The following is a 21,622-nucleotide window of genomic DNA, read 5'->3' as shown; positions in this document are numbered from 1 at the left end:
ATGTTGGTTTTGGGGGGGCGGTGGGGGTATGATCTACAAATTTGAAGAAAATACCAAGATCTGTGTGAGTTTTGGGACTAGATGATCCTCATCTGCTTCAGGCAAATTTATGATATATTGGGAGATTGGGCTCATGACTGGCAAATTATGTATAACTTGGATAAGTGCAGTGTTCTGTATGTGGGCAGGGCAAATGCTCAGCATTCATACACCCTTCAGGGAGAAGCATTAAAGAAGCGCGAGATAGAAAGAGATCGGAGCATACATCTTTAAAGGTACATGAGCAATGTTGTGAAGTAATAGCTAGAGCAAATAGGGTGTTGGGATGTATCCATCGGATAGTTGAATACAAGATGAGGCATACTATTTTGTCCTTACTCAAGACCTTGGGTCAGGCTACAGTTGGAAACCTGTGTCCAGGTTTGGTCTTCTCACATGGTGTGTGATATTGAGGCTTTGGAAAAGGGTGCAGAGGAGAGCCACTAGACTAATTCCCAGTTAAAATCTTAGTTATCAAGATAGGCTAAAAGAGAAGCATATACTTCGGGGTGCGGGATCTGATTGAGGTTTAAAAGATAATGAAGGGAATAGATTGTGTTCCAGTTGACAGTTAGGGAGGCCCAGGGGTCACAAATGTAAGTAAAATAAGGACAGATCTAGGTTAGATGTCAGTTGGTTCTTTCCCCAGAGAATAGTGAACCTCTGGAACAGGCTACTGTCTCGTGCAATGGATGCTGATTTACTGAATTCTTTTAAGCAAGCGCTGGACCTGTCTCTGGCTGGGGCGAATCACCTCTTACAGGTAGATACTGCAGGGAATTCGGGGCCAAAATGATCTGGAATAGTTTTGATCGTCTAGCTTGGTCGGAGAGAAATTTCCCAGTTTTTCTTTGCTCCCAAATTGGCCTGGGTTTTTGATCTGTTTTTTGCGCCTCCCAGGAGATCGCATGGTTTCTGGTGGGGTGGAGAGTGTATATTGTGCTACACAAGGTATCACAATTGTGTGGGATAGGCTTGATGGACCAGAGGGTCTTTACCTGTCTGTCGCTGTTCATATAAGGCTGTCATGATTTAAAACAGAAGATACTTATTGCCCAGGGTCTATATTTTGTCCTGTTTGAAATTACAAACTGAGATATAGGAAAATAATGGGTAGCATCCATGGTGAAAACCAGTTTATCAATTTAATGCTAAACAACATGTTACCAAGGGCTTTAATTTGATAGATTTTAGGACAAAACCAACAAACTGGTAAATGCTTTCTACTTGCTTTGCAATCAAAACATAGTTGCATACCAGACCATAACTTGCATTCATTGAGCCTGAGGAAAGAAGACATATAACTTAAAATTAAAATGACCAGTCCGTTCAAATAGATACAGATTTCATGATTCAATGTTGTGACAGAACCCCTATTCATCACATAAGAACATAAGAAATAGGAGCAGGAGTAGGCCATTTGGCCCTTCGAGCCTGCTCCGCCATTTAATACAATCATGACTGATCCGATCATGGACTTGGGTCCACTTCCCTGCCTGAGTCACCATAACCCCTTATTCCCTTATCGGTTAAGAAACTGTTTATCACATAAGTCTCTCACCTACCATCGGATAGATTGTTTAACTGCACAGCCGCAACCTATACTTTGCTCACGAGAACTGTACCCAAAGCACTTGGAATGGCTGACCAAGCAGCCTGTGTCTCAGCGTATCTCAGATTGCATGAAAACTTGCCGGAAAGATTAGCCATTGGGTTTATCATTTTTTTTTTCCATGACTTTGTGCATGGCAAAGGCTGCCTGGCTGGTATCGTATTGCATGTTTGCCCCTTGGACAAATGGCCTAACCCAGCCCACTCTGTCCAGTGACAGTACCTGCACATTGTATGCTTTCTCGCTGAACAGTCGCTCCCTCTGAGAAGTTCAATTGGTTCCCAGTTAAGGTATGGATTATGTGAGCACCGAACCCTCCCACAGTGGAGGAAGAGGATAAAATACCAGTGGCACCAGGGAACCTAAATAGTCAAGGGGAGGAACTTGAATTTAATATGAGTAAAAAAATATAGTAAGGCAAAAATAATGGGACTTGGATAGACAAATCTCCACAACCTGATGGGATCCATCCCAGGGTATTAAAATAAATAGTGGAAATTGCAGATGCATTAGTCATAGTTTTTCAGAGGTCTTTTGATCCAGGAACATAGAAACATAGAAAATAGATGCATGGCTGATCATGCCACTTCAGTACCTCACATTTAACTCCCTTTTGAATATATCTAATGAACTGGCCTCAACAACCTTCTGTGGTAGAGAATTCCACAGGTTCATAATTCTCTGGGTGAAGAACTTCCTCCTCACCTTGGTCCTAAATGGCTTATCCTTAAGACTGTGACCCCTGGTTCTGGACTTCCCCACTATCGGGAACATTCTTCCTGCATCTAACCTGTCCAATCCTGTCAGAATTTTATATCTTTCTATGAGATCCCCTCTCATTCTTCTAAATTCCAGTGAATATAAGCTTAGTTGATCCAGTCTTTTGTCATATGTCAGTCCTGCCATCCCAGGAATCAGTCTGGTGAACCTTTGCTGCACTCCCTCAATAGCAAGAATGTCCTTCCTCAGATTAGGAGACCAAAACTGCACACAATACTCAAGGTGTGCCCTTGGATTGGAAAAGTGCAAATGTCACTCCATTATTTAAGAAAGAAACTAGGTAAATAAAGGCCTGTGCATTGAACGTCAATTGTGAAATTACTGGAATCTTCGAGATAGTGACTGGATAAGTGGTTATGTCTGACTAATATAGTTGAATTTTTTGAGGTCAGCAGCATGGTGACATGTTCACATCAGTCAATGCCTGATAGTTGTCCAATTGCTGTATTATTTCTATGTCACAGGTTATATCCAAGTTGAGTTTTATAATCCCTTTATTATTAATAGCTCTTCATTGACAGTACTATCTCTGTGCCAATTTAGTTTTCCTACTGTATGAAACTCAGGCTTTGGCTATGTCTTAGTGAGCTAATTCCCTTTCTGTACATATCCCTCAAGCTCCAGTACCTTGTTTCTCATGATCCTTTAATCAGTGTGAAAGCACTTAAGTTTATCAATATTAATATGCTCCTAATGCCAGGTATTTGATTTTTAGCCTACCAATGCATCACACCTCTCAATCATGCCTGTTCAGCCTATGGCTCTATTTCTTGTCTTTTTCCATTTTTAGTTTAAGTATTTTCTGATTGAAGTAAATTCTAATCCAGTCTTATATCCCTTTTTCTATTTGAATGAAGTCTCTTTTATATTAAAAAAAAATCTCATTTGGCAAGGTTCTCTAATTGTTTTTTTACACTGGCTTTCCAACTGAGCAGTAAATTCAAAAACTGAATAGTAGCGATGCTAATTGAGCTTGCTTGTGCTGTTCCATCCACTAACTCCTCCCAGTATGCACTCTGTCAATAATTGTATCTTTACTAATGTCAACCCAGCTCTTTTATTCAGTTGGAACAGATTAACTTCCCAGCCAATCCTCCATGAGTGACAACCTTCACTGATGGCAGTTCTGTGCTACCTGATTCTGTAACACTTTTCAGCCGTGTTTTGCATGTGTGCAATATTGTGCTGTTGGGTTCAATAACTCCTCACCGTACCTTCGAGTATTTCTGCTCTCTTAGGCTGCTGTGCTAGTAAATTCTTCCAGCCAGTTTCTATTATTGTGCCATAAATGTTTAAATGCAAATATTCTAAACCAGGAAGAAAAAAAAGGATCCATGTGATTTATTTTTCCTTAACCAAGAGCTGACAGAACATACTTGCTCTCATTAATCTATCAAGTCTCGGGCTGCTAGGTTGTGCCTCCTTTCAGTTTTGCAATGTAATGAAAGTTGGAAGTTATTCTTATGGGGAATGTATTCTCCAGTGGGGCGAATTTGCAACTTTCACCCTAAACATCTGCTTTTTTTGTTCTTCCCCAATCAAACCAGGCAGCTGAGAGGGTGGGCCACCCAGCTTGCTCCTAAAATCTCTTGACTGGCTGGCTGCCTGTAGGGATACAAGAGCAGTCCAGTAGAGGCTTGCCATATTTGATTTTCCCTCCCATCCCTATGGGATAATTCCTCATCACCTGTGGCAGTCTGACTGAGGATTTCAGTGGTGTGGAAAAATCAAATCTGTCTCACGTGCTTATAGCACTGTGCTGCCATCCAGTGTTTCATATTACTAGGGTTCTGTATACTCATTGCCATCTCTGCTTTCCAGTGAAATGTCTCCTGTGGTCAACTAAGATTTGGGATGAGGAGCATTAATAAAAATATAGTAGTTAGGAACAGCAGTAAGACATTCTTCCTCTTGAGCTTGTTATGCCATTCTACTAGATAATGGTACTTTGTTTTCTACATTACAAAGGGCCTGCACTTGAAAAGTAATTAATTGGCCGTAAAGCACTCTGGAATGTCATGAGGCCGTGAATGACGTTCTATAAATACGAAATCTTCTTTACTGCAACTTCATTTACACACTTTTTCTCCATAATCCCTTGATACCCTTACCTAAGAAACTGACAAATATGCAGAAATTAACAGGTTTTGTTTTCTCCCATCGAGGTTCTGATTACTGTTGGGCACAGTTTCACAGGCACTGAACATCATCTGGCACCTTGTCCAAGTAGCCATTTTCATGTGTCAACCTTAACAGAGTGTCAACAAGCTATTTGACAGTGGTGGCCATCACAGCTGAGCCCAATCTTTCTGTACCTGGCATTTGTATAGCTGCACTTTCCAGCATGGGTCACTGGATGTAAATAAGGAGCAGGAATCCTGGCTGATTTATTTTCACACAGCCCAGAGACACTGGTGCAAATTGTAGACCAATACTGATGTCTGGCTGATAACTAAATCAATACAGACTGGCTGTATGGCTTAATGTTAGATCATGTGATGTTTTGATCCACAAAGTCAACAGGGGAATTAAAATATGTTTGAGGCAGACTATTAGAGCATCGTCATCACATGAAGCTTCGAGGGTAGTTGGATACAAGTTTAGCACCACTTCCCCCAAATAATTCTAAGTAGAGGCAAAAAGCTGCTCTACAGAGTGAGGAGGGAGAAAAAAAAACAGTAAGAAAGGTGCTATTGTTGACTTCCTAATGGTCAGCTCGTAAGCTTTATAGAATCATAGACATTTACAGCACGGAAGTAAGCCATTTCGGCCCATCGTGTCTGTGCCGGTCAACAAGACAGTAACAGCGTCCTTAGTGCAGTTCCACCTTGGCAGTCTAGCAAATTAACTTTTTAAAAACATTTAGTCATTTAAGTGTAAAGCTTGGTGTTCTATGTTGTTAAAGATAAAATTTCATAAATATAATTTGTTACCAACAACATTCGCATGATTGGATAGGCTGGGGCTGTTTTCTTTGGAACAGAGGATGCTGAGGGGAGACTTGATTGAGGTGTATAAAATTATGAGGGGCTTAGAGTTGATAGGAAGGACCTATTTCCCTAGCAAAGAGGTCAATAACTAGGGGGCATAGATTCAAAGTCATTTGTAGAAGGGTTGGAGGAGAGTTGAGGAGAACTTTTTTCACGCAGCGGGTGGTGGGAGTCTGGAATGCACCGAAAGGGTGGTAGAGGAAGAAATCTTCATCACATTTAAAAAGTACTTGGATATGCACTTGAAGTGCTGTAACCTACAGGGCTACAGACCAAGAGCTGGCAAGTGATCAGATCAGATCAGCCATGATCTTATCTTATAGGCTCGAGGGACTGTATGGCCTACTCCTGATCCTATTTCTTATGGTCTTAAGTGGGATTAGGCTGGATAGCTCTTTTTCGGCCGGCAGAGACATGATGGATCGAATGGCCTCTTTCGGTGCTGTAAATTTCTATTGATTCTATGATGTACCATAATTTCCACTTACCACCAAATCCCTAGGTTTTGGCCCAAATGTTTCTACACTGTCCAATAGTTTATATTTATTTTTCTTCCTTGCCCATTTTACATTCCTCCTTCTGAAGGTGTTGACTCTTCATTGGGGTATATTTCCACGTGCATTGCGTGTCCTCCACTTCTTCCTTTGTGTGGCCATTATTTATATGTGAGCTTTGTCAGCATTTCTCAGCAATCTATTTGGTGTTGTGGGACATCATGTGCTGGACCTGAACCTATCACTGGAGGTAACCAGGAGGGTCGGCGAGGGCAAAGTGTATGATGTAGTGTATGTGGAATTTAGTAACATTTTTGATAAGGTTCCACATGGCAGACTGATCACGAAAGTAAAAACCCATGGGATCAAGGGCAAAGTGGCAAGTTGGATCTAAAATTAGCTCAGAGGCAGGAAGTTGATGAGTGTTTTTGTGACTGGAAGGATATTTCCAGTGGGGTTCCGCAGGGCTCAGAATTAGGTCCCTTGCTTTTTGTGATATACATCAATGATCTAGACTTGAATATAGGGGGTATGATTAAGAAGTTTGCAGATTATACTAAAATCAGCTGTGTGGTTGATAATGAAGAAAGCTGCGGACTGCAGGAAGATATCAATCAACTAGTCAGGTGGGCAGAACAGTGGCAAATGGAATTTAATCCAGAGAAGTATGAGGTAATGCATTTGGGGAGGGCTAACCAGGAAAGGGAATACACATTAAATGATAGGACACAGAAGTGTAGAGGAACAAAGGGACTTTGAAGTGCATGTCCACATATCCCTGAAGGTAGCAGGCCAGGTAGATAAGATGGTTAAGAAGGCATATGGAATGCTTGCCTTTATTAGCTGAGGCATGGAATATAAGAGCAGGAGGGTTATGCTTGAATCGTATAAAACACTGGTTCGACCACAGCTGGAGTACTGCCTGCAGTTCTGGTCACCGCATTACAGGAAGGCCTTCAAATCTGGCACCAAACTTATGGTCTACAGATCTGTAGTGATACCCGCCCTCTTGTATGGTTCAGAGATGTGGACCATGTACAGTAGACACCTCAAATCGCTGGAGAAATACCACCAACGATGTCTCCGCAAGATCCTGCAAATCCCCTGGGAGGATAGACGCACCAATGTCAGTGTTCTCAAGCAGGCCAACATCCCCAGCACCGAAGCACTGACCACACTTGACCAGCTCCGTTGGGCGGGCCATATTGTTCGCACACCCAACACAAATCTCCCAAAGCAAGCGCTCTACTCGGAACTCCTACACGGCAAGCGAGCCCCAGGTGGGCAGAGGAAACGATTCAAGGGCATCCTCAAAGCCTCCTTGATTAAGTGCAACATCCTCACTGTCACCTGGGAGTCCCTGGCCAAAGACTGCCCTAAATGGAGGAACAGCATCCAGGAGGGCGCTGAGCACTTCGAATCTTGTCACCAAGAGCATGCAGAAAACAAGTGCAGGCAGCGGAAGGAGCATGCGGCAAACCAGACTCCCCGCTCACCCTTTCCTCCAACGACTGTCCCACCTGTAACAGAGACTGTAGTTCCCATATTGGACTATTCAGTCACCTGAGAACTCACTTTTAGAGTGGAAGCAAGTCTTCCTTGATTTCGAGGGACTGCCTATGATGATGAACAGGAAGGTCGTGATTGCACTGGAGAGGATACAGAGGTGATTTCCGAGGATGTTTGTCAGGAGTGGAGAATCTTAGCTATGAGGACAGATTGGATAGGCTGGATTTGTTTTCCTTGGAACAGAGGAGGCTGAGGAGAGACCTCATTGAGGTGTATAAAATTATGAGGGGCCTAGATACAGTGGATAGAAAGGGCCTATTTCCCTTAGCAGAGGGGTCAACAACCAGTGGGCATAAATTTTAAAGTAATTGGTAGAAAGTTTAGAGGGGATTTGAGGGGAAATGTTTTCATACAGAGGGTTGTGGGAGTCTGGAACTCACTGCCTGAATATTTGGATGTGCACTTGAAGTGCTGTAACCTGCAGGGTTACAGACCGAGAGCTGGAAAGTGGGATTAGGCTGGATAGCCTCTAAATCAACTCAGAGCAAATAACAATCAGTCCATGTGCTGGGGAGAAATTAGAGGGATCTTCCAAAAAAAGGAAAATCTTGATTTTGAATTTCATTCATCGATGCTGGACGTGGGTGTGATAACATAACATGTGGCTATAGTAGCTGTAGATTCATGCCTGCTATCCTCTGTACAATGAGTTAGTATCTCACCTATATGGGGCTTCCCTACAGGTTTGCAGGGAATATCCACACGGGCTGATCTTGTGTACCTCCAAGAAGACACTTTCAGAATTGCTTGACTGGGTATGATTTGTAGTAGAGGAAGATAAAAGTGAAAAAATATGGGAGCTTAACCTTTATGTATTGTGACAGTACTGGCACTGTATCCCTGGCCCCTCAGTACGCTGTCTCCTGAAACAAGCGCTCTACTTCAAGCTCTGACATGGCAAGCGAGTCCAAGGAGGCAGAGAAAACACTTCAGGGACACCCTCAAATCCTCTTTGAAAAAGAGTAACATTCCCAGCGACTCTTGGGAATCCCTGGCCCAAGACCACTCAAAGTGGAGGAGAAGCATCCGAGAAGGTGCTGAACACTTCGAATCTCTTCGCCGGGAGCACACGGAAGCCAAGCACAAACGGCGGAAGGAGCGCACAACAACCCAAGCACCCTACCCACCTGTCCCTTAAACCCTCACCTGCAACAGACTGTAGATTCTGCATTGGTCTCATCAGTCACCTCAGAACTCCTATTAGTGTGGAAGCAAGTCATCCTCAATTCTGGGGGCCTGCATAAGATTGTGACAGACACAACTATGTGCTGCAAGTCTTTCTATGTTGTATTTGAAACTGAGACTTTTTAAATTGGAGTCATTGTTTCTGCTAAGATTTCCTTTGTCGAGGTCCTGCAAATATATAATGCTAGATAGAGGCAGATCTGAACAAATTGTCTGCAATTGATATATTAAAGGAGGCTACACCAGACAAGAATTCCAAGTTTTTTTCAGGTCTGAACTGACAAAACAATTCATCAGATGGCAAGGGGAAGCTTTCCTCTTCTATCTATTCAAGCAATGGAAATCATTAATTTTGACTATTGACCAATTGTGAAGATGTTTAAGTTTACTTCAAAGAAGCTTGCCACTAGTGAAATGTCTTCGATTTGAGGTGTGATAAGCTGCTGGGATACATAATGCGAGGCTGTCCCTGTTTTTCAGGTAACTTGTTTCATCTGTATGTTATTTTTGCGAGACGGGACTCAATGGCAACAAAGATGTACTCTATGTAGAATTAAAATAATTCAAACATTTATTGCTTTAAATTATTTTCTGAAACCAAAGTAACAGTGAAATTTAAGTACTGTATAGCTCTTCAGCTGATTAATCTTGCATTGTATTTATTGTCCAATATAGATTTATCCAATTTGTAATTTCACCTGAAACCGATGAGAGCTTATTTTAACTACCAACTGCTATCATTTTGCCCAATGCCTTTACAAGATTAAGCTTCAGTTCATAACTGGCTCACTGCAAAAGGTGGCCCATGAAAGTAGCCTTTGCAGTGTGCAACAATAAAGTGTTGATAGCCTACATCATAACAATTGGTAGCCGTTAATAGGGTTTAAAATCAGGCCGTTTAAGAGTTCAATGAACGTATATTACCAGAAGCAGATAGCAGTACGACTAAGTACCAGAGGCCAGAAACTCTTTTAGGACAACTAAGTACCAGAGGCCAGAAAGACCAAAAGTTAGTTTGTCAGCTGAGAAAAGCCAGCACCATCATGAAACTGAAATGTGCAGACTGATAATTTAGGAAAAAGAATGGCAAGGTTTGACTCATAGAAATTTACAGCAGAAAGAGAAGCCATTTCGGCCCATCGTGTCCGCACCGGCCGACCAAGAGCTATCCAGCCTAATCCCAGTTTCCAGCTCTTGGTTCATAGCCCTGTAGGTTACAACACTTTAAGTGCACATCCAAGTATTTTTTTAAAATGTGATGAGGCTTTCTGCCTCTACCACCCTTTCAGGCAGGGAGTTCTAGACCCCCCACCACCCTCGGTGAAGAAATGTCCCCTCATATCTCCTCTAAACCTCCCCCCAATTACTTTAAATCTATGCCACTGCTTGTTGACCCCTCTGCCAAGGGAAACAGGTCCTTCCTTTCCACTCTTTCCAGGCCCTTCATAATTTTATAAACCTCAATCAGGTCTGCCCATAGCCTCCTCTTTTCCAATGAAAACAGACCCAACATCTTCAATCTTTCCTCATAGCCAAAATTCTCCAATCCAGGCAACATACTTGGAAATCTCCTCTGCACCCTTTCCAGTGCAATCACATCTTTCCTAAAAATGTGACGACCAGAACTGCACACAGTACTCCAGCTACGGCCTAACCAGTGTTTTATACAGTTCAAGCATAACCTGCTTGCTCTTGTATTTCATGCCTCGACCAATAAAGGCAAGTATTCCATATGCCTTCTTAACCACCTTATCTACCTGGCCTGCTACCTTCAGGGATCTGTGGACCTGTACTCAAAGATCCCTTTGTTCCTCTACACTTTTCAGTGTCGTACCATTTAATGTGTATGCCCTTGCCTTGTTAGACCTCCCCAAATGCATTACCTCACACTTATCCGGATTGAATTCCATTTGCCACTGTTCTGCCCACCTGACTAGTACATTGATATCTTCCTGCAGTCCACAGCTTTCTTCTTCATTAGCAACCACACAGCCTATTTTAGTGTCATCTGCAAACTTCTTAATCATACCCCCAACATTTAAGTGCAAGTCAATATCACAAAAAGCAAGGGACACAGCACTGAGCCCTGTGGAACCCCACTGGATACAGCCTTCCAGTCACAAAAATGCGCATCAACCATTACCCTTTGCTTCCTGCCTCCGAGCCAATTTTGAATCCAACTTGCCACTTTGCCCTGGATCCCATGGGCTATTACTTTTGTGAGCAGTCTGCCATGTGGGACCTTATCAAAAGCTTTGCTAAAATCCATACACTACATCGACCCTCCTGGTTACCTCCTCTCAAAATTCAATCAAGTTAGTCAGACACGACCTTCCCTTGACAAATCTATGCCAACTGTCCCCGATTAATCCATATCTTTCCCAATGAAGATTTATCCTGTCCCTCAGGATTTTCCCCAATTTTCCCTCCACTGAGGTTAGGCTGACTGGCCTGTAATTACTCGCATTTATCCCTTTCTTCTTTTTGTAAACAAAGATACAACATTAGCAGCCCTCCAGTCCTCTGGTACCATACCTGTAGCCAGAGAGGATTGGAAAATGATGGTCAGAGCCTCTGCTATTTCCTCTTTTGCTTCTCTCAACAGCCTGTGATACCTTTCATCCAGGCCTAGGGATGTATCCACTTTCAAAGCTGCTAAGCCCCTCAATACTTCCTCTCTCACTATGCTTATCTCGTCTAATAGTTTACACTCCTCCCTCATTGCAAAGTCTGCATCACCCCTCTCTTTTGTGAGAACGGATGCAAAGTATTCATTAAGAATCCTACCCACGTCTTCCGTCTCCACAGATTTCCTTTATGGTCCCTAATAGGCCCCACTCTTTCTCTAGTTATTCTCCTGCTCTTAATATATTTATAATATATCTTTTTGTTTTCCCTGATTTTACTTGCCAATATTCTTTCATGCTCTCTTTGCTTTCCTGATATATTTTTTAATTGCACCACTACACTTCTTATACGCCGAGTTTCTGCAGTGTTGAGTTTCGTAAGTTTCCCTTTTTTTCTTGATCTTACTCTGTATGTCCCTTGACATCCAGGGGACTCGAGATTTGTTAGCCCCACCCTTACATTTTTTTTTAATAAAGGAACATACTTGATCCTTACTCTCAGGATCTCCTTGAATGCCTCCCATTGCTCTGACACGGATTTACCATCAAGTAGTCGTTTCCAGTCCACTTTGGCCAAATCCCATCTCAGCTCAGCAAAATTAGCTTTACCCCAATTGAGAACTTTTATTCATGGTACCCAATTGTCCTTTTCCATAACTACCGTGAAGTGGAAAAATATTGCACAAACATAAGATGGAAAGGAATAATAATGCACATAGGAGGCTGAAGAGTCAGTGTCATCACAAAGAAGTCTGCAAACACGAGGCGGAAGCAGCATCATTGACATATGCTTGCACTTGGAGAAAGGCTTATCTGCTGATATCTGTGCAGGATAATTTTGTCATATCTAATCTTATTCCAAACTGTAATGGAAGAACATAGATGGATTCTATGAATGAAAACAAACCACCAATGAAACAAAGGAGTTTGGGCAAAAAGACTGGGATGGGCAGAAAGATCAGTAAAGTGGCTACTAAGTGTAGATCTGACTTACAGTGCAGATCATGATAAAAATAATTCTTGCCACTTGTATTTATGCCCTAAGTAGTTAGGAATAACTAAAATATTATAGAAAATGCCACATGAAAATAAACTCAAAGCTTATGGGTAAACACAGGGAATGGACAAGAAACTGGTTGAAGGGTATAAAAACAAGTCGAGTAGTTAAGTCAGCGTGAGGAGTGAGAAAAGTCCTGAGTGGGATGCCTCAGGGCTCAGCGATGGGACCACTACTGTTTCTAATTTACATATATGACCTCAATACAAATTTACAGATGATGCCAAACAAGGAGGAAATTAAATTGGAAGAGGAATCTCAAACTACAGAATGAGTTGGCAAGATAATTACATGGGCAGAAATGTAATGTTCTAAAAGCAGAAAAGAAAAAATGACATACTCCATGAATGGTCTGGGACTAGCTATAGATGAAAAATCTTAGACTTAATGCTAAATCTCTCCAACCAATACTGAGCAACAATCAACAAAGCCAACAAGATGTTGAATTACATAGCCAAAACAGAGAAATGCAAATCAGAGGAGGTAATGATCAACTTTGTGATGTGGTCAGACTGTACCTTGAATATTACATCCATTTCTGGTCACCAAGAAACAAGAGAGACATTCAAGTGCAAGAGCTAGAAGATCAATCGTCAGGGGTCTGAGTTAGAGGAAAAGACTGGAGAAACTTGGGCTTGTCATCCTGGAAACAAGGCGATTGACAGGTGATCTTAGATACATGAAAAGATGGCTTTCGTATAGAAAAAGTTAACCCAGAATATTACTTTAAACTGCAGGAGTAGAACTTGGACACATACTCAAACAGCAGAAGGGTACTTTTAGGATTGATGTCAGGAAATCTTTCTTCTCACAGGGTGATCAATTTGTGGAATAAACACCCAGATAGGAGTAGTGGAGGGAAAAACCCTGAAATCATTTAAGAAACAATTGGATGCTAAACCAGGGTGATGTTAGGATCTCTCTAGATGGATGAATCAAGATGGCCAAGTGGCCTTCCTTAGTTGGAATTATCTTGTAATTACTTAATGAACGCAAAAAATTATTTACAAGACAATACAAGTTAATTACTACTATTTTCAAAGTGCTTATATTCTCAAAGTAAAGCTTTTATTTAAAAAAAAATCTGAAAAAGTGTTTGCATCAATACATATTGTACAACATACAAGCATCAGGAAACTGGAGAGCCCAGAGGGCTATAAACATTCTCACCAGTGTTACCTTCTAAAAATGCAACACAAGCCCATCAATTGCTCAATTGTTTTTTCAAGTCTCTAAGAGGGAGGCAAGAGTAAAAACAAGGCAAAAGAAAACCTACCTCAATAAACATCATTACAAAGTTGATATCATTAATCACTTCCTGTATAAAACACTTCTTACACTAAGTGAATAAATCATTTTTTTTCTTCAGCAAAATAGATGGCGACCAGTTACTACTTTTGAATTACCCGAACAGAATCATAAATACATTTCCTTCACGGACTTCCTTATAAAAAGCACTGTAGAAGAGAGTACAAAAATGTTTGATGCACCTTAAAGGGGGCTAAGTTTTAAAGAGAAAAAAATACATCTTTACAAAACAAGAAATAAAAGAAATCCTTTATACAGCATTAACAGAAATAATTAATTTTCACAAAAACCATCAGAAAATGTAACCCTTTGAAAAACATTACAACATTCCAGTAGGAGTACAATGGGCAATTACAGCAAAGTTAATTACAGTAAAAGCAGAAAAATAATTACTATTTTCACACTCACATACATCACTAAACCGACCTCCAAAGCTCCTCAAAGGGACCAACTGATCCTCACTGGGCTAACCTACTCACCATGTGGTAGTGGTAAGGCTGTGAGTTTCCTTCCTGGAGAATACACAAAACTGTGGGTACTTCCTACCAAGCATTTACCAATAAAGATAGATGCTTTTAATTTTCTGGCTGTGAAAGGGGCTCAGTAGCCGACTTTCCTTTTTTGATAAGTCTCTTTTCAAGTTTGACTGCCTTTCGCGAAAGCCACCTACCATTATTTTTTTTTTGGGGGGGGGGGGTTGTTCTGCACCAGTGTGGCACAAGAGGCACTAGTGGAGACATTTACAGGCTAACTGCTTGCCCCATCACTTAATTTGGGGGAAAAAAGCTGGGCATACTTTATACATTATATTTTCATACTTGATTTTAGAAATGTCTGAAAACTTTTTTTGCTAGTGTATACAGTTTTGCAGGGCTGAAACAAATGATCTTAAAATAAAACTCCCAGATTTGCACATGCACAATACACAGAGGATCCCCAAGCATAAAGAGTTATTTCTTCAGCACATGAAAAAGCAAATTAGGAATATTGTTCCTTTTAAAAACAAATGAGATTTTTTGCTCTCTCTGGATATAGGATACCCATTATCAGTTGAGCAAAAGAAAATGAAGTGGTATTTAAATTAAAAGCCTCACTTGGATGGGCATCAGGAGATGAGATCAGATTTGGCTTTGAAGCTTTTCATATCAAATAACCTAACACTCTCTGCCTGTCTAAGCGTGTATAAAAAATTGACATGTGGTTTGTCAGCACCTGTGGGATCTTACCCCTCAACATAAATAAATACCTCAAGGAGGGGGAAAGTGAATATTTTGAGATGGGAAAAGGAAGTTTTTTTTTTTACTCGAACAGATTGGTGTGAAAAAAGAACTGAAGATCTCTCCCAAGCCTAACATAATTGACTCTTGGAAGCCGACATGTGTATTGAATATATGCAGGCTGCCAATTTTCCTTGATGCATTTAGTTGTGCTTTGTACAGAGCATCTACAAATGAGACATATATCAAAGCATAGGTAGGCATTAGTCATCCATAACAGGCACAAAGCTATAAATCATTACAGTTTTGTGTGCACCTGAATAATAGAAGCACCTGCCTTTTGCCTGGTTTGCACAATCAAGCTTTCTCTGATTTATGACAAAGTGCTGGCTGTAAACACAGCTGCTTCCAGTCACATTGTGCTAATCAGATTTGACAGATGGTACAGTTTTCCCACGTGATAAACTGATGCATTTCTCCTGCCCCACTCCAAAATAAAATGCAGGATAATGTGGGAAAGTATCCTCCCATTGGGATCTAGTTCAGCTCAGTTGTATTGCAAAATTGTATGAAAAGAAAAAGCCAGCTTACTACAAATCTACAGTGAGACTTGCACAGCTGTAAAAAGCAGTTTTCCATTAAGCCAATGTCACAACAGGATGTTTGCTGTTGCTGAGCAAATTACATTACAATTGCTCTCCTCTTCAAATGTACTTCAGGTGTTACATCTGGTGATCAGGACACCAGCATATAATATTGTACTAGAAGTTTAATTTAATGGATCCCAAAAATCAGGATTTGCCTCAATTGTTCGGACTTTGTCGTTAGCAATTCAACACTTCACTCTCACGCATATCAGTGAGGTGCTATTACACTGGTTGGGTCAGTGATGATGCCGAAAGAAGAAAAGAGACCATAGAGTGTACGTGTTTATCAAATACTGCTTACAAATTCACATCATGCAACAAAAGAACCCTCCAACAGCACAAACGTTAAAGGGTTAAAATTCCTTAAGAATGTCAGCAGAGAACATATACAGACTCTTCTGCCATTCTTATGACACTTTTTTTTTGCTTTTACTCAGGTAAAATAATGCATTGGGCAGTTGGCAGAGGATTGTTGTTGCTGTAGGCTAGCAGTCACTCCAGCTCTGCTCGACAATAGCAGATACCCTCTTCTCATATTCCCGTTTGTTTTCTTGGTAAAGCTGTGCAGCCTGGCTATTTGCTGGACTATTTGGGTTTGGCTCATCGAGTAGGGACTAGACAAGGAGAACAAACAGTCTGGGTTAGATTTTGGCATTTCACCTCTATCACTGCAAGCCCGTGTGGTGGCTGGTGTGCAACGGCCACTTCACATTAAAAGAATTCATGCACAGGCATCTTCCGCCGTTTAAAATGAGTTCATCAGTCACCCGAGTACTCATTTTTAGTGTGGAAGCATGTGATCCTCGACCCCGAGGGACTGCCTATGATGATGATGACTCATTTTGATTTTTTTTAAAAAGTTTTGCAAATAGAAACATAGAAAATAGGTGCAGGAGCAGGCCATTCAGCCCTTCGAGCCTGCATCGCCATTCAATGAGTTCATGGCTGAACATGCAACTTCATTACCCCATTCCTGCTTTCTCATCATACCCCTTGATCCCCCTAGTAGTAAGGACTACATCTAACTCCTTTTTGAATATATTTAGTGAATTGGCCTCAACAACTTTCTGTGGTAGAGAATTCCACAGGTTCACCACTCTCTGGGTGAAGAAGTTTCTCCTCATCTCGGTCCTAAATGGCTTATCCCTTATCCTTAGACTGTGACCACTGGTTCTGGACTGCCCCAACATTGGGAACATTCTTCCTGCATCTAACCTGTCTAAACCCATCAGAATTTTAAACGTTTCTATGAGATCCCCTCTCATTCTTCTGAACTCCAGTGAATACTAGCCCAGTTGACCCAGTCTTTCTTGATATGTCAGTCCCGCCATCCCGGGAATCAGTCTGGTGAACCTTCACTGCACTCCCTCAATAGCAAGAATGTCCTTCCTCAAGTTAGGAGACCAAAACTGTACACCATACTCAAGGTGTGGCCTCACCAAGGCCCTGTACAGCTGTAGTAACACCTCCCTGCCCCTGTACTCAAATCCCCTCGCTATGAAGGCCAACATGCCATTTGCTTTCTTAACCGCCTGCTGTATCTGCATGCCAACCTTCAATGACTGATGTACCATGACACCCAGGTCTCGTTGCACCTCCCCTTTTCCTAATCTGTCACCATTCAGATAATAGTCTTTCTCTCTGTTTTTACCACCAAAGTGGATAACCTCACATTTATCCACATTATACTTCATCTGCCATGCATTTGCCCACTCACCTAACCTATCCAAGTCACTCTGCAGCCTCAGCATCCTCCTCGTAGCTCACACTGCCACCCAACTTAGTGTCATCCGCAAATTTGGAGATACTATATTTAATCCCCTCGTCTAAATCATTAATGTACAATGTAAACAGCTGGGGCCCCAGCACAGAACCTTGTGGTACCCCACTAGTCACTGCCTGCCATTCTGAAATGTACCCATTTACTCCTACTCTTTGCTTCCTGTCTGCCAACCAGTTCTCAATCCACGTCAGCACACTACCGCCAATCCCATGTGCTTTAACTTTGCACATTAATCTCTTGTGTGGGACCTTGTCGAAAGCCTTCTGAAGGTCCAAATGTACCACATCAACTGGTTCTCCCTTGTCCACTCGACTGGAAACATCCTCAAAAAATTCCAGAAGATTTGTGAAGCAATATTTTCCTTTCACAAATCCATGCTAACTTGGACCCATCATGTCACCTCTTTCCAAATGCGCTGCTATGACATCCTTAATAATTGATTCCATCATTTTACCCACTACCGATGTCAGGCTGACCGGTCTATAATTCCTTGTTTTCTCTCTCCCTCCTTTTTAAAAAAAAAAGTGGGGTTACATTGGCTACCCTCCACTCCATAGGAACTGATCCAGAGTCTATGGAATGTTGGAAAATGACTGTCAATGCATCCACTATTTCCAAGGCCACCTCCTTAAGTACTCTGGAATGCAGTCCATCAGGCCCTGGGGATTTATTGGCCTTCAATCCCATCAATTTCCCCAACACAATTTCCCGACTAATAAGGATTTCCCCTCAGTGTCTCCTTCTTACTAGACCCTCTGACCCCTTTTATATCCGGAAGGTTGTTTGTGTCCTCCTTAGTGAATACCGAACCAAAGTACTTGTTCAATTGGTCTGCCATTTCTTTGTTCCCCGTTATGACTTCCCCTGATTCTGACTGCAGAGGACCCAAGTTTGTCTTTACTAACCTTTTCTCTTTACATATCTATAGAAACTTTTGCAGTCCGTTTTAATGTTCCCTGCAAGCTTCCTCTCGTACTCTATTTTCCCTGCCCTAATCAAACTCTTTGTCCTCCTCTGTTGAGTTCTAAATTTCTCCCAGTCCCCGGGTTCACTGCTATTTCTGGCCAATTTGTATGCCACTTCCTTAGCTTTAACACTATCCCTGATTTCCCTTGATAGCCACGGTTGAGCCACCTTCCCTTTTTTATTTTTACGCCAGACAGGGATGTACAGTTGTTGTAGTTCATCCATGCGGTCTCTAAATGTCTGCCATTGCCCATCCACAGTCAACCCCTTAAGTATCATTCGCCAATCTATCCTAGCCAATTCACGCCTCATACCTTCAAAGTTACCCTTCTTTAAGTTCTGGTCCATGGTCTCTGAATTAACGGTTTCATTCTCCATCCTAATGTAGAATTCCACCATATTATGGTCATTCTTCCTCAAGAGGCCTCGCACGAGATTACTAATTAATCCTCTCTCATTACACAACACCCAGTCTAAGATAGCCTCCCCCCCCCTAGTTGGTTCCTCGACATATTGGTCTAGAAAACCATCACTTATGCACTCCAGGAAATCCTCCTCCACTGTATTGCTTCCAGTTTGGTTAGCCCAATCTATATGCATATTAAAGTCACCCATGATAACTGCTGCACCTTTATTGCATGCACCCCTAATTTCCTGCCCTCCCCAACATCACTACCACTGTTTGAAGGTCTGCACACAACTCCCACTAACGTTTTTTGCCCTTTGGTGTTCTGCAGCTCTACCCATATAGATTCCACATCATCCAAGCTAATGTCCTTCCTAACTATTGCATTAATCTCCTCTTTAACCATCAATGCTACCCCACCTCCTTTTCCTTTTATTCTATCCTTCCTGAATGTTGAATACCCTTGGATGTTGAGTTCCCAGCCCTGATCATCCTGGAGCCACGTCTCTGTAATCCCAATCACATCATATCTGTTAACATCTATTTGCACAGTTAATTCATCCACCTTATTATGGATACTCCTTGCATTAAGACACAAAGCCTTCAGGCTTGTTTTTTTAACACCCTTTGTCCTTTTAGAATTATGACGTAGCGTGGCCTTTTTTATTTCTTGCCTTTGTTTACTCTGCCTTCCACTATTGCTTTTTACCATCTGTTTCTGACTCCATATTACTGTGCCCTATCTCGCTTCATAGGTTCCCATCCCCCTGCCATATTAGTTTAAACACTCCCGAACTGCATTAGCAAATGTTACCCCCAGGACATCAGTTTCAGTCCTGCCCAAATGCAGACCGTCCCTTTTGTACAGGTCCCATTTCCCCCAGAACTGGTTCCAATGTTCCAGGAATTTGAATCCCTCCCTCTTGCACCACTGCTGAAGCCACGTATTTATTCTAACTATCCTGCTCCCTCTACTCTGATTAGCACGTGGCACTGGTAGCAATCCAGAGATTACTACCTTTGAGGTCCTACTTTTTAAATTTAACTCCTAGCTCCCTAAATTCAGCTTGTAGGACCTCTTCCTGCTTCTTACCTATATCATTGGTATAGTAAACAAAACTTTTTTAAAAAGTCTCCTTCCCCGCTGAACAATTAGGTGCCCTGCAGCATCCTGCAACTAAAGCAGTGGGTAGTTGATTTTCTTCCAGACCTTTGCCAATAAGAATTTGGAACCAGTTGCTACAAAATCCATGACAACATTCCAGGTGATTTTTCCTCGCTCTTGCACTGTAGTTTCCATTTAGCATCTGCCCTATGGCAGTTGGGATTAGAATTTGCCATGTGGACAATCTTGGGCACAAGTCAACTATGTTGGGAGATAACTTGGGGGGATAATTTTTACTAAAAAAGGTGAGGAATATCAGTGTTGGGTAATGAAAAATTCCCATTTATTTTGACGGCATTATGCAGTAAATAGAAATATTCAAATTAGTTAAGTATGATGTGCTAACTGGGATTAAGGCACCTCATTAAGTCAGAGTAAAGGGATGTGACAAAAGAAGGAATTACTGTACATTTGATATGATTTTAAAACAGGTAAGATTACAATCAAAGCTGCTCTTCCTTCACAATATACAAAATAGGAGTCTTGTGTACTCCCAGGTGAAGTGCAGCACAAGTTAAATGAAGAATAAAGTTTCAACAAATCTGCTTCAACAATGTACCTTAACCCCAATCTCTGAAGAATACTCTATACTGCACCATCCAGCCATTCAAGTAGCGAGACTGAATTTAGAGTTGGACTCTGGGTTGTTTCATGCACTAGGAACTAGGTTGAGCCTGTCACTAACTGTTTTCTTTAGATTGGTGCGAAAGGGGAAAGATGGAGAGGTGAAAAAGATTAAATTAAATTAAAATCAATCTCAAATAAGTCTAGGGTGAATGTGAGAGCCCCCCCTTCTAATCAACGACATTGTATTCAACTTTTTCAATTTCTTCATTTGCTTAAAAAGTATGTGTATAGCTTTTAGTCACAATTTTGTTCTTGAATTATTTTTATGAAGAACTCAGGTGATTAAAACAAGGAGCACAAAAGATCAGCAAATCCATACATTCCTGCTAGGTGTTTAATTCTGAAGCAGAAGAGGTTTTTTTTAGGACAATGGATATACAGCTTAATTTCAGACAACAAAGTACATTTATATCTCAGCGCAAATAGTTGGGGACAATCTTGGCTAAGTTCCTAATGGGTGGATGACTCCACAGAACAAAACTGCCTATCAATCAGCACAATTTTGGTGACACAAAAGAACTTGCATTTATAAAGTGCTTGTGACGACTTCAATATGTCTCAAAGTGCTTCATAACCAATGAAGTAATTTTGAAATGTAGTCACTGTTGTAATGTAGGAAAATGTTGGAGCCAATTTGTGCATGGCAAGGTCCCACAAACAATGAGTTTAATGACCAGGTAATCGGTTTTAGTGATATTGTTTGAGGGAGAGATATTGGCCAGTTTATTGGGAGAACTCCCCTGCTCTGCTTTGAATAGTGCCAAGGATCTTCTACAGCCACCCGAGAAGATTGATGGGGCCACGATTTAACACCTCATCCCTTAGACAATGAGGGCTGGCCATGACTCACCCGCTGCAACAGGGGAAGAGCCTGGTAATCTCCCTGCTCATTTGGCTGCAGCTGAAGGAGGGTTGGATGTGGGTCACATGCCCACATAGTGCAGGAAATAAACAAAATTCAAATTAGTCAAGTATGATGAACCCTTTTACCACTGGAGTTAAGGCACCTAATTAAAACAGGATTAGAGGAGTTGCCTAGTTTGGGAAGCGGGGGAGGAGGAGTCAGAGAATGGGTAATTAACTGAAAAAAGTGCAGAGTGAGAAACTTTTAAATCGATGATTAACATACAAATTATTATTTCCTTAGGTA

At 41.5% G+C, this 21,622-nt stretch overlaps 1 protein-coding gene across 2 annotated transcripts in view; it reads right to left on the bottom strand.

The window, feature by feature from the left end:
• Positions 1 to 13,399: 13,399 nt before the first annotated feature.
• Positions 13,400 to 21,622, bottom strand: part of LOC139262912 (ubiquitin-conjugating enzyme E2 A-like) — a 29,432-nt gene continuing 21,209 nt past the window's right edge. For both annotated transcript variants that reach the window (XM_070878196.1, XM_070878195.1), the window contains one exon: positions 13,400 to 16,139. In XM_070878196.1, coding sequence (XP_070734297.1) covers positions 16,011 to 16,139 — 129 coding nt within the window. In that variant the 3' untranslated portion in view covers positions 13,400 to 16,010. The remainder of the gene's footprint in view (positions 16,140 to 21,622) is intronic.

Source organism: Pristiophorus japonicus, chromosome 4, assembly GCF_044704955.1.
Source record: "Pristiophorus japonicus isolate sPriJap1 chromosome 4, sPriJap1.hap1, whole genome shotgun sequence".
NCBI lineage: Eukaryota > Metazoa > Chordata > Chondrichthyes > Pristiophoridae > Pristiophorus > Pristiophorus japonicus.
The sequence above is the reverse complement of the archived record's forward strand: the minus strand, read 5'-3'. Positions and strand labels throughout refer to the sequence as shown.